This window comes from Pomacea canaliculata, linkage group LG8 (genome assembly GCF_003073045.1).
Source record: "Pomacea canaliculata isolate SZHN2017 linkage group LG8, ASM307304v1, whole genome shotgun sequence".
Classification (NCBI taxonomy): domain Eukaryota; kingdom Metazoa; phylum Mollusca; class Gastropoda; order Architaenioglossa; family Ampullariidae; genus Pomacea; species Pomacea canaliculata.
The window spans coordinates 11,189,130-11,203,643 of NC_037597.1; the positions used below are offsets into that span (position 1 = coordinate 11,189,130).

The window sequence follows — 14,514 nt, forward strand, 5'->3', positions numbered from 1 at the left end:
AAAGTAAGAGCAATCAATCAATACACAGGTACCCTGGTAGACAAAGACACTTATAATATACTCATAATATTTTTGAATTTGATTTTAGCAAAAAGTCACAATCAAACGCGCACAGCCGACCACAATGATTTTATTTTTATCAACATATGACTTCTGTAAAAGGTTGTTAATAAAGCACAATCGACTGATGTGTGCTGATAAAGAAACAACAGGGAATGTGGTATAATAATTTTGACACAAAAACCATATCACATCAGCTGTATTGACCTGCCCAAGTTGACTCAAACCTGCCATGACCACATATCCTAAATAACACAACATCGTCCCAAACTAAAAGTTGAACTGACCAAACCCAGGCTAAATGAATAACTGAGAAGTAATACTGCAGGGCTCTGTTGATTATATTTGATATTAATATCTAGTCCTCTCATCAGAGGTTGACTCATCTTTTGTCCGTGAATGGATTTGACTTTTGGTGTTGGGATGATATGATGGCTATGACTCTACAGTTTGGGTCAAAATGACAGGTGACCTATATAACAATTCGTCTCTTTTGAAATGTATTTATTTTATGTGATTTCTGCAGAAAATCACATCATGATATGGATTAGCAACCAGCCAGAAGCAGTCTGTTTTAAAATGTACTTAATTTTTTTCAACATGCAATTTTTGCATAGAATGTTGTAATAGAGCATATACTGTCAGGCATAAGTTGTGACGGCTGTCATAATACAGTGAAATACTTCCATGAAAAATGTTTGGGTTATAATCAGGAAGGTCTTAATAAAGATGTTTTACTTTATCGCTTTTATAAATAATATGCACTGTCAGGAATATCATCTGATATTTCATGATTATTTATCAATTAAATATCAGGATAGTTTAGGATTCTTTGCTATAAATATCTTACTTTTTTAAATTGTTGTCTTTAACTGTCATGTGCATTAACTCTCATTTTGGTAAAGAGATGTAGCTCTGTTCAGATATAGCTAAAGCTGTATTGTTTTTCATCACTTTACAGACCTGTAGTAATGGTGTATAAAACATCAATTTATGCTGCCTCCCTCTACCCCCGAGTGCAGTGTGCACTCAGTAAAAGTACAGCGGCATGTAAATATGGCAGGGAATATGAGCTAAAATAACTTGCATTTGTCGCTAGTAAGTTTAACAGAACACATGGCTGCCATTACTTTTTACAAAAATACCCAGTTCATTTTAAACTAATTTTTTTTATGCATTTGGTTTGGTCTAAGTTTAGATCGTCACTGAAGATTGCAGCCAGCACATAAGCTTCTAGCCTATATACTAATGAGTCATCACATAACCAGCAAGTTAACACTTGTGACATCTTGAGAAAAGCAATGTTTAAAGGGCTGCATCTTGTGAACGTGTCATCACATAATTTTTATTCATGTATAATTAACCTTCACGTTCTTCACATCTGTTGGAGACAACATTGTTTCCTGTTTCCCATGTACAGCTGAGCATTGCTTGAACTTGTGGCCTCTACCTGAATAGTCATCCTTGTTTTACTTCTAGGATACTACAAACAATATAGAAGAATAGAATGTTGTACTTATAAAGAGGTTGCATTCTTCTTGTTGCTATTTAATTGATCTTAGACCTCTATCATGCATAACTGTATAGTTCAGAACCGCACCCAGTCATCTATTTTCTTAGGAATGTTTCCTTTAGGAATAAGATAAAAAAAAATCTCATTGTGGCATTTGATCAGTTTTTGAGAGTGAGGGACTGAGGGTTTCTGCTCAGATGCAAGCATTCTTGACAGTTTGATAAGATGTTTTTATGGCTTGATATTAAGGCATCACACACTTTAGAAAGAGATGAGGATTAAGTAGGGATGAAAAAGCATGCAAATAAAGGTAGGAATGAATTTTAGCATAAACTTGAAATAGGTTAATTAAAAGCTGCATATCAGTGAAATGAAAATCTATTATTAACGAATGTGATAACATCAGAATAAAAGCTTTTTTAAAATTACTTTTGTTGGACTGCAGTGGGATGGATTTGTAGGTGGTCTACATTCCCAGATTACCTCAAGGCTCCTTTCTGATTCCAAATAAGTTTGTGATAGCTGATCTAATCCAACAGAGCTAACCTAATGGTGGTGCACAAAATTCCTCTGAATCATCCTTGAGACCTTTGCACTCTTGATAAGGCCTGTTGTGTGCTGCCTCTTTTCTGATTGCATTGGAGCACCTTGCAACAAGTCTTGCCTTCTTCAACTGCTGTGTGCACTGGTTTTCTTGTAGCTTCTTTGCAACTTCGTTTCCACAAGTTTCTCTTGCCTTAATAGGAGTGATTGTTAACCTTCCCCATAGCAACAGCATACTACTTCTGTTGTCAGTGGAAGGCATGCAGTGTCAGGCTCTTCTTCTTTTTTGCATTCATGAGCCCTGGCTGTTCACAACTTTTTTCAACAAGCTATTCCTATTTTGTATTTGTCTTGTAGCATAAGCGGGGAAGACTTGTGATGAAAAGAAATGTTCCTTGACTTGCTTATGTTGAAGTACATTTGCCCAAAGATATATTCATAGCTTATTGATGTTTCAGTATGCTGTTGATCTCTTCTGTTTGTTACTTTCTCACCTTACAAGAAGTCAGAAAGTTGAATGCAAATGACAGGCAAGATGTCCAATATGAACATTTCTACTAATAACCAACTGAAAAAAAGGAAGGAAGGGAGCAAGCAGCCTTAATTAGATGAAAAGCTGTATATTTATAGTCACCGAAGAAAGACTAACACCCTATCTATCTATTCCTCTTCGTGCATCAGGTTGCACATAAGGCCTCAACCAGAGTCCGCCACCGATGTCGATCGGCTGAAACCCGCTCTAGGTGACCCCATGTCCAGCCCTTTCCCTTCATCTCCCTTTCCACTGTTCTTCTCCAAGTTTCCTTTGGGCGGCCTCGTTTTCTTCGGCCGTCTGGAGTCCATCGTAGGGCGACTCTGGAAAGGTCTGCTGTCTGCTGGCGGAGCACATGTCCAATCCACCGCCAACGCCTTCGTTGAACCTGTGTGGTGATGGACTCGGTTTCAGTTCTTCGGTGGAGTTCTTCGTTGGTGATGGTGTTTGGCCAAAAGATGTTAAGTATGCGCCTGAGGCATCTGTTTTGGAAGATGTCAAGCTTGTTACTGATGGTTTTGGTCATCTTCCAAGATTCTGATCCGTAAAGGAGGGTGCTGATCACATTTGACTTGAAGATTCTCAGCTTGATCTTCTGGCTGATGTTTTTTGCCTTCCATGTGCTCCTAAGTGAGGGGAAGGCCTGGCTGGCTTTCGCCAGTCGGGCTCGAATCTCCACCTCCGCATCCCCGGTGTTTGACATTTTGGACCCAAGATAGGAGAAACTGTCAACTTCCTCAATCTCTTCTCCATTTAGTTTGATGCTGTCTTGGACTCTGGCGTTCACTCTCATACTTTTCATTTTCTTTGTGCTGACCTTCAAGCCAAGGTTTCCAGCTGTTTCTGAGAAGGCCTTTGTTTTTTCCTGCATGTCTTGGTGGCGGTGTGACAGCAGGGCAATGTCATCAGCAAAGTCTAAGTCTTCCAGCGCTGTTGTTGCTGTCATAGTCATGGTCCATCTGATCCCTCTCCTCTCACTGTCGGTGGAAGTCTTCATGATCCAGTCCATGGCCAGGATGAAGAGGAACGGCGACAGAATGCAGCCCTGCTTCACCCCGGTACTGACGTTGAAGGGGTCTGTGAGCTCCGTGTCACAGAAAACCTGGGATTTGAAATCGCTGTACAGCATTGCAATGACCTGAACAAGTTTTGCAGGGACTCCGTAATGCCTCAGGATCTTCCATAAGGACTCGCGGTGGATGCTTTCAAAAGCCTTCTCCAGGTCGATGAAATTGATGTACAGCGGTGTGTTCCATTCGTTGCTCTGCTCCAGAATTTGTTGCAGAATGAAGATGTGTTCAGAGCAGGATCGCCCAGGGCGAAATCCTGCTTGCTGTGGTCGGAAGTCTTTCTCAAGAGTTGCCGTCAGTCTTGACAAAACAATCTTGCTGAAGACCTTGCTGGTGAGGGAAAGAAGTGTTATGCCCCTCCAATTATTGCAGTCTCCAAGATCTCCTTTCTTGGGTAACTTGAAGATGAGCCCTGTCTTCCACGCAACAGGGACCTGCCCTGATTACCAAATTTGCCTGAAGATTTCAGTCAGCTTGGGAGCTGTCACATTTATATCTGCTTTCAACATCTCTGCTGTTATTCCATCTGCCCCTGGTGCTTTGCCGCTCTTCATTGTCTTGACTGCTGCTGTCACTTCTTCCAGGCTTGGTGGGTCTGTGCAGATGTCAAGGTCTATAGCTGCTGGCTGGATGTCTGAAAGCTGAGGGGGATCTGGTCTGTTCAGAACCGACTCAAAATGTTCCCTCCAGCGCTGTAGTTTTCCTGCCTCTCCCTCGATGACATTACCGTTCACGTCTTTCACTGGCACATCACTGTTCTTAAACCCGTTGTTTAGCTGTTTGTTTATCTTGTACAGTGTCTTCAGGTCATTTTTACTTGCTGCATTTTCTGCTTCATCTGCCAGTTTCTCTATATGGTCTCTTTTGTCGGTTCTTGCCATCCTCTTTACCTCTTTGTTTAGTTTTGTATATCTTTGTCTGAGTTGTTCCTTCAGGCGTTCAGATCTGGTGCTGTTGATTCTTTGTTTGGCTGACTTTCTCTCTTCTATCTTCTTCCATGTCTCTTCTCTGATCCACTGTTCTTTCTTTTTCCGTTGGAAGCCCAGTATTTTCTCTTCTGATTCCTGTAAGACTCGATTGAAGTCGTCTAAGGTCATCTCTTGTTGGTCTCCTAGTGCCTGGAACCTGTTCTTTACTTCCATAGCAAAGGCCCTTTCGGTGGTTGGATTTTTTAGTTTGCCGGAGTCCACTCTCTGCTGACGTGCCTCCTCGTGATCGACGCAGCTTCAAAGAAACTGTGGCTATCACAAGAGTGTGGTCACTGGCAATGTCTGCTCCTCTGTAGGCTCTAACATCTTGAAGTGAGCTCCTCCATTTTCGGTTGATGATGACATGGTCTATCTGGTTCTTTGTGATCCCATCTGGTGATGTCCATGTTGCCTTGTGGATGTCTTTGTGTGGGAAGAGTGTGCCTCCAATCAGTAGGTTGTTTTCTTCACAAAAGTCTGCCAGTCTCTCTCCGTTGTCATTGATGGTTCCGATTCCATGTTTGCCCATGACATGCTCCCTGCAGGTGTTGTCACTTCCCACCTTGGCATTGAGATCGCCGATGATGAGCAACATGTCGTGGGCTGGAACGCTTTCTGAGGCTGCCTGGAGCTGATCGTAAAAAGCATCCTTGTCTTCTGCCTCAGAGTCATTTGTTGGTGCATAGCAAGCTAGCACTGTCAGCTTGGTGTACTTTGAATGGAATCTTGCTCTCAAAAGCCTGGGTCCATAAGGCTTCCATTCCAGCAGTGCCTTTTCCGTTTTCTTGTTGAGGAGTAGAGCTACTCCTTCAGAGTGCTGAGCGTCTGATCTTCCTGAGAACAAGATGGTATGTCCTGACGCTAGTCTCCTCTTTCCCGTGCCGGTCCATCTGACCTCACTGACTCCAGGATGTCCAAGTTGTAGTTGTCAAACTCCTTGACTAATTGGAGCATCCTGCCAGTCTGGTACAAGGTCTGGACGTTCCAGCACCCCACCCTCAACTTTTGCCTCGGCTTCAGTAAATCCGCTATCGGGGCGCCAGCTCCCTTTCGGGTTTGGCTGTCGTCCGTCATTAGTCCAGTCTCCTGGTGTTCTTCATTACCTTCGCCATCTGTGACGAGTTCTCTGGTTTTAGTTTCTGTAACATGATTTTTTTTACATGGTGGGGTTGTTAGCCCTACACAACCTATTTTACCTCTAGGTGAGGTGTCCACCTTAGTCGCCTCTTACGACATGCCTGGCTGGATGGCAGGGACCCTATTCTTACAATGCTTGCTAGGCAAGCATACCCCGGGGTCCCACAGGGGAAGACTAACACCCAATGTTTTCTATTTGACGAATCTTTTCCATACACGAACAACTCTTGTTTTCCAAGCTGACGGTTTAAGTCACATGACCACACATATTGCTCATCTTTTCATAATTGGCATCACATGAACAGAATTCAAACTTTTGATCATTTAGTTCTAAACAGCAAACCTGGTAGTCTTGCAGTTTAAAGAAGCTACATCTTCTGATATCGGTATTAATCCATTGTGTACTTAGCATTTATAACAAATTGCTATTCATATTTTTCACACATGATTTTGAGTACCTAGATCAGGGGTGGGCAATTAATTTTCCCAAGGGGCCGCATGAGAAATTGGGATGGTTTTAGAGGGCTGGACTAATATAGTTAACTCAGTTTTACCCAATAATGTATATATAGTATATGTACTGGCGGGCGGGCCAGCGGGCGGGCCAGCCAGAGACAGGAGGCGGGCCGGATCATGCCCGCGGGCCGGCCTTTGCCCAGGTCTGACCTAGATGGAGAAGATTTTGCTGAAGTTTGGACTTTTCCTTGAGACAGTTATTTGGGGAAAAAGAAACTAAAGAAATTACAGATCTATGCTTGTAATTTCCTGATGTATGTGCACACTATTTAAATTTGAATAAAAGGGTTTTCATAATTCTTTACAAATAAGGGTAAATGTTTTCACTGTCTAGGGTTAACTCTGAAAACATCTAAACTTATGTGACTATGTGACAAGGCTATGTGACCTTGACATTCATATTCATACCATTACCCAGATGTACACAAATTACAAGGATTAAAAGCAAATTCTAAACTAAATTTTTTAAATGACATGAATGAAAACTACAATTAAATTTTAAAGTAAACAGAAATAAACTGTTCCTACCTTTGCTAGAGGGGCTACACGTGTTTGTACACTATGTTGTAAATATATTGAAGCAATATGCTTTTTTAGTATTATAAAAGCATTATAAAAACACAAAGCTGTTATGAATTTATGTGTGCTTTATATTATTTATTGAGTTTATGCAAGAACCATAATCCATAAAAATATTTAATAACTGAAGAATAAAATATTTCTAATATATTGATCAGTCCTTGTTTGGAAAAAATTCATATGTTCAAAATTTTGGTATTTATTTTTTGAATGCTTGTATACATTAATAGCATGATGTTTACTGCAAAGTTCCTGTCAAACTATGATGATTTCTCCACAAACCATATAGAAAATAAGCTATATTATAAGTTATATAAGAGTCCAAAGAGGTGTTTTTCTCCATTTTTGTTGCATTTGCTGCATTTGGTATCTTTTTACAGCATAGTGGGGAGACAGACAAACTTATTAATAATCTTTGTATTTTTATATTTTACATGTGATCACATTCTCTTGTGCTGTAAATCCACCAATGAATGTAGTTGGCATTGATTGATTGGCTGATTTATGCTGTAGTTCCATTTGCAGTGAAAAGTTTGGGTTTTTTTTTTGGTGTGTGGTTAATAGCGAGCTAACTGTGCAGTTAACTTAAACTTATTATTTTAGAAATTGGATGCTTAGCATGAAGCTTCATTCATCTCACTGTTTTGTCTTGTTATTTAATGTTTGAATATTTGGCATCTATTGTGAGATAAATATTCTTGGATTTTACAATTTTGCAGGCAAGCATGGCAGATATTGGGGAATATGCCCAAAGAGACTGCAATGACAGAGTTTGTGGAGCAGTTAGATGCTATGTGTCCACTCTTTCGACCTTATGTGCAGGCTCACAAGACAGAAAAGGAAGAAAAACTGCGGAAACAGTGAGTCTTTAATTGTGCACATTTAAAAAAATTGTACAACATTCAGTCAGAATTCTGTGATGTTGATATTAAATGTTAGTCTTCATGCTTGTTTTGTCTCAATATCAGGAGCAGCTTATCTGTAAAGACAATTCTGTCACATCCTGGCTAGTGTATTTATATCTTAGTTTCTGTCTTCTCTTGTTTTTAATAAACAATGCTGGTAACCCCACCTTTGCCCTGCCCAACAGAATCACATGGTACCATATGGGTCAACCTTAGACCAACAGGGTTTCTTGTCAAGCAGACCTCTTGTCCCTGCCATGCAACTATGGTGATAATTTTTATTCACATAAGATAATACATTGATTAAAGGGTTTGGTAACTGAGGTATTTTGACTAGAAAATTATGTTTAACAGTTTGCTAATGAAGTATGCTTCTAAGGTGCAAAATCCCATCACTTTGGCTTACTGTGTTTTATGCTGTACTATTTACATTGAAAGTTAAAGTACTTCATTCAGTGTTCTCAATACCATTATATTCTTTTCAAAAATAACAATGATTGTTATAATGCTGATTAACAGTTCTGTTGATCTTCTTCCTGCTGGGATCATAGCCTTGATCATGCCTCACCCCCCTATCCAGCTTTGTACCCTGTCTCCCCTACTATCCCAGCGGTCCGGTGGCGCAACGGTTAGCGCCCGTCACCAATACAGTGAAGGTTGGCTGCCCTGAGTTCATTTCTCGTCTCGGGCACGATGTTCTTTCTCTGCACGTGGCATCTGTTTACAGGGCTGACTGCTTGCCGTAATATAGCCTTAGCTGCTGGCACGGCGTAAAAAACCAATTCCCCCCCCCCCCTACTATCCCATCGTAATATATGTGTACCCAAAGTCTTCTGGAGTTCAAAACTAGAGGGATGTTCATAAAGTGAAATTTTAATGATCATGAGTCACAATTGTAAGTACAAAACTACAGGGTGTCAATGCCCAGTTGAGTCCTGTGTATCACCCTTACAGAGAGAACAAGTTCGTGACAGGGAATTAAATTGATGTGAAATTTGTCAAGAAAACTAGATGAATTATTTTATATTTTTTTTAATAATTAATCATTTTATATTTTAATTCAACAGACTCTTCCATGATATTTGTTTCTTAAATTCTCTAAGACTCTTATTAATAGGTAATCATGACATTAGTTAAGTGCCCACTAGCTCAAAGTTTGTAAGTAAAAAAAAATGAGCATAAAACAGCCGGCCAAACCAAAAAGACACACGTGTTAAAAAATTGTTACAGTTGTGCCTAAACCCTACTGCAGTTTCATAAGTTTAGAACCTTTTCCGTTTTCACGAAAGAAGAGTGAAAAGCTAGGCTGGCAGATCTTCTTTGCATCCTAAGGGTTTGCTCTGACCAGCCCCCCTACAATCCCGCCCCTCTCCTGCCCTCTTCCATCTTGCACACCCCACCATACACTTCTTCACTGGTAAGTTTGTCACAGTTCAGCACGTGCCTTGATGCCCTCAGATGATGGCTCTTTCCTGTAATATGTGTACTGAGAAACAGAAACTTCCCTGGTGAAGGCAATCTACAAACAGGAAAGGTTTCCTGCAGATGTCATGCTATGAAAATAATATTTTCCCTGAAGTCATTCATTGCTTTAAAAATAAAATTAGCAGGCTATCTTTGTGCCCTCTTTGCCTAGTTCACCTAGTGGTAAAACTGGCTGTGGCTCTACCCTCACCAATGACCCCACCACCTTGTGGATATAGCTGGGAGGACTTAGGAAGGAGAACACCTTAACAGAAAATAGAATGTCAACATGGCAATTAGGCAAAGGCTTTCCACGATGGAAGTACCAGCCACAACGCTTACCCAAGGTGTAAACTTTTATCACGAACTAATATCCCTGGACTCCTGGCAGACAGTTTTTTTCCAGTTAACTGCTAAAACAAGGCATGAGACAAGAAAGCTTCTGGCTTAGTCACATTCTTTGTTATGGCTCGCTGAGACTAACAGCAGATCACTTCCCAAGAGACTAAGCGTTGGTCTTGGCAGACAGACAGCAATCCACCTATACACGTCCTTGCTTTTATTGATAGACATGCCAACCAGGGTGAAGTGTCACATGTTTGCAATCAGTTGCATATGGGCCTGCAGCATTGCAGGTAATCTTAGGAAAGACAAAGGGAGTAAACTCCAGCAGAAAATCAGGGTGTTAATATTCTATAATGAAAGTACCAATTAGGATCTGGCCCGCCTCCTGTCTCTGACCGGCCCGCCCGCTGGCCCGCCCGCCAGTATATATACTATATATACAGTATTGGGTAAAACTGAGTTAAATATATTAGTCCGGCCCTCTAAAACCATCCCAATTTCTCATGCGGCCCCTTGGGAAAATTAATTGCCCACCCCTGCTCTACTCAATCATTAGACTGCAGCGACCTCTGCAACTTTCTGCTGATGATCCTCAAAGAAAATCATGATACAAACTCAATCAAGTAGACCTTCATTGCAAGCAACTAATTTTTATACATCCTGATGAATTGTTATATATATTTTTATTGTGGCTTCAGGAGCAATTTAAAAATATGGACCTAACCTGCGCCTTTTAAAGTTTTGTGAAGTTGCTGAGCAGCGTATGCTCTCACTCTGGTTCTAATCTTGTTTCCCGTCTGTTAAATTTTTTTTTCATTGAAAATCTTTTGCCAGGCTGTCTCTGGTATCGGAATTTTTACAGTTGTACATGTATTAATAAAATGTCTTGGTCTCCAGAGTGCTGTACAGAAATTTTTATTGCAGATTCTTTAGATCGCTCCCATCATCAGCTATTTTTCATTTTTAAAGAAGATAGGGTTTTACCATAAGGATTTTTATATCCTAGATTTTGTTTTTAGTTTCTAGTTTGTTGGTGGCTTGTAGGTCACAACACTCTTTTTTCTTACACATTACCTACCATTTTATAATGTTGCTTCCTTGTATTGGTTTTTGTTACTAAGAATGTTATTGCATTACCTGGATATTAGCATCTCAACCTTTTAATGTAATATTACTCTTTCTCACTGTGATATGGCTTTAGCTGCATTTAAAATCTTTAAGAATACTTTTGAAATCTGCTGTCAAATACAATAATTTACTGCACTGCATAAAGTTGTTATATCAAAAATTGATCACATTTTTGTCCTGATAGAAAATCTACAAGAAATTTTATATCACATACAGTAATTAACTGCACTGTGTAAAGCTGTTAAAGCAGTTAAATAGTAAAATTATATAAATTAAGTAAAAGATATCTTTATAAACAGAGTTAGTATGGGGTTTTTCATGCAGCTCCTTAATATTTAGGGGTGGGCATATATTTAATTTTGGATTTTCTGTTTTGCCAGGCAAGAAGAGGAAGCGTTGCATAGAAAGGAAGAAGAGGAGAAGCACATGCTGGAGGCAGAAGATGCAGCTCGCAAACAGCAAGAAGCTGAGAGACAACGTCAGCATGAGCAAGAGTGCGTGCTAGTTAATTGTAATATTTATGATGCACATATGTCCCCTGGTAAGAGTCACTCATGGTGTTTAAAAAACAAGTAGATAAAACATAAAACATAAAAGCATGTTCATGTAGGAAATGTGCTTTCAGATTCAGTTATTACAAATAATACATGGTTCAGGGAACAGGAAAAAAAAACTCTACCTTATATTATTTCAAACATGTTAGATGTACCTGTTGGAATACAATGATATACAACACAAATGCATAAAAATATCATTCCATAAAAGGTTAAATGAGAAGTGTCAGGCAATCTCAGCATTAGCTGATAAACAAAATCATCAAAAAAATAAAACTTCTTAACCAAAAATAAGACAGCCACAAGTTTAAAAGAGTATTGAAAGAGTATGGAAATGAAAAAGATATCAGCAAAGTTTGTACATTATCATAATCTTGGCAACAGGGAAAATCATCCTCTTACTACAGCATGCATCTTTATCATTCTTATTTACTTTCTTTTTTAATAAAAAAAATAAAATAAAACTGCTTAGTTGTATCCCAGTTTATTCATGGATGTCATGACTTTCATGCCTATCATTTGACACACGCTTCATTATCATTCTGTTCAACGATCTGCTTGCCTGTGGCCTTTTTGGTTACAACTATAACCTTCTGTTGTCCTGTTGATGGTCAGCTTCCTGTATCTCATCAGCTTCCTGTATCTCATTCTTTGTGCTATTCGAAGGTCACACAGTTGGTGCAGTCCTCTCTGCTTCATGTTGATACTAGTGATCATCTTACGATGATTTAATCTATAGACAAGACTGTTTCAAAGTCTAAATCGATCTGTTTTTATTACAGACTTTGTAGATCTCAACAGATGTGAACAGAGGCTACACCCTTCCAGTTACAGTTGTTGACTACTTTTGATTTGGTGCTTTCTTGCAAAAGCACTGGAAACCCATCTTTCCTGATATTATTTGTTTCTGTGAAAAATTATAGCAAATTTTCAACAAATTCATTAGGTGTCAGATTAAAATGATATATCAATATGAACACCTCTATGTCTTTGTGACTTATTAAATTACAATTTGAGAGTCTTGTAAATATATCATTAATATGATTGAGAGTTCTGTCTCTTTGCCTAACAGGCTGAGGGGACTGGCTTTTAACTTTAAACCCACAGGACATCAACAGCATACTTCTGATAAGTTTAATGCTTAGTTGGCAAATGTTGTTGGCATCCTCTGAAAAACACGGCAGACAATAAAACTTGAGCTTCAGTACTGCAATCTATGTAAGAAAATGTATCATCAGTTCTTACTCTTCATTCCCTGTTCTAGGAGTTATGAATGTGAAAATTTATCTGCCAACAGTCCACTCTGTATGTGGTCCTTGGTTATATTGAGTAGAACAAAAAAGGATGAGGGGAAAGACTTGGCATGTAAATGTTGGCTCGGAGTTTGTCTTGACATGATGAAGACAAAGACATTGTTTTGTCATTTCACCTTAAAAGATGTTTTTACTTGTTTTTTGTTTTTTAATTCAGGAAACATTTAAATTAAGATATAAATCATTTCATTTCAGGTTGCAGATAAGGGCAGCACTCAATCAGCAGACTGCCCATCAGTTCAGACAGTACTCTCAACAGCAGTATCCAGGCAATTCACAAATGGTTAGTTCTGGGTTATGTATGTAAAGCCATGAGAAGAAAGTAGTTTCAGTCAAGTGGCATGTAGAGTGTGGTTTTGTTGGCTATTTTATGTAGATTATAGATTTTTAAAATCTCACTTTAATGTAATTCAATCTTGATCCTGAATAACTTTCTTATGTCTTCCTGCATATTCAGTAATTTTCAAGCATATTCAGAGCATTTTGCATAAGCTTGTGCGCTTCCCAAACAGTTGTATGTATGCATGATGTTCCATAAAATTGACAAAACTACTATGCTTGCAAAGAGAGATGGAATTCATTCATTTTTAAGTAGAGCTGCATCTCTAAACACTGGAACAGGAAGATGCTTAATTCAAAATAATGAACTTATTTGTACTTATTCTTATGCTTATCTTATTTTCTGATTTTACTTTACCAGATGACTTTTTATTACTATTTTTATCCACCTCTGTAGTTTCTTATATAGCAAAAAAATGCTGAAAAAGAGGATGACAGTTAACCTAGCTAGTTATTTTTCTGAGTACTCCAGGCCCTTTGAAAGACTCTCTCATTAGCTGACCATATGTTCATCTTCTGTGGCTGTTGTTATAGTTAGTTGCTCTACTGCTTCATTTGGTCATGATTTTTAGAGCCTCTGTTTTGGTTTTAAATTGTTTCCCAGGCTGATGACTGAGTTTGCAAATTGCAGTTTTCTCCATGACATTCACATGTTTAGCTGAGTGGTGGAGGTTGTGGTGTGACAGCAACAAACTTCCAACACACTCGAACAAAGGCAGGAACAGTCATCATTTGCACGACCCATTAATCCACGATTTGTACAATGGCCAAAGCTGCATCATCAGAGGCGCTAAAAGTCAGGGCTGTCTCTTCTCTGTCACATGTCTGTGCTCTCTTTCTCGTCAGGCGATATCTGCTCTGTTGTTTCGTCGCAGCTCTGCCCTTATCTGCTTCTTGAAAGGCTAAACTTTCCGTGGTGCTCCTATACGGCCAGGGCAGTTAGGAGCTTTAACCCCAGCCAGTCACTGCTGAGTATCCTCTCTCACGATACCTCAGCAGGTCCCCCCAAAAACTGACAACCACCGTTGGCCCCACTCAAAGCTAACAACAAAAACTGACCTACTGGCGCTCTACACATGGATACACAGACATATAGACATTCATGGGTCACCTGCATTCTATTTGTTTTTCTATCAATGGACAGTCTTTAAAGATGATTATGGATAAATTTTACGAAAAATATGTGGCATTTTTTTTTTGAAACCAGCATTATTTTGTAGTGTTTGTATTGATTGTTTTGATGATCAGTGTAGTCTTTATTGAAGCAACAAGCTGGCTTACTTCACTCAATCCGAAAATTTTACATAAAACTTTTTTTGCCACATTGTCAAAGCAGTCTCCAGGGAAAATTGCTAGCAGACGACAAAGACTGAATTGGTGAAAGGATCAGAAAGAGCTTAAAAGATAACAAAAGACATGCATAACATTGCATATTGGTTGTACGCATGTATGTTTTAAGATTACATATTGGTTGAATAGTTCATTACTCTTTTCTCGGAAAGAGCGTATTTAGTGTTTCTCCTAAACTCTTCTGGAATACTTGGTAAA

The 14,514-nt window shown here is 39.2% G+C and overlaps 1 protein-coding gene across 4 annotated transcripts in view; it reads left to right on the plus strand.

Moving 5' to 3' along the window:
- The window catches only part of LOC112570697 (Golgi resident protein GCP60-like), a 51,247-nt gene that overhangs the window by 15,831 nt on the left and 20,902 nt on the right, over positions 1–14,514 (plus strand). For all 4 annotated transcript variants that reach the window (XR_003100682.1, XM_025249266.1, XM_025249268.1 and 1 more), the window contains 3 exons: positions 7,638–7,778; positions 11,141–11,254; positions 12,823–12,910. Coding sequence is in view for 3 of the 4 variants with exons in the window: in XM_025249266.1 (XP_025105051.1) it covers positions 7,638–7,778; positions 11,141–11,254; positions 12,823–12,910 (343 nt within the window). In the remaining variant the exon portion in view is untranslated. The remainder of the gene's footprint in view (positions 1–7,637; positions 7,779–11,140; positions 11,255–12,822; positions 12,911–14,514) is intronic.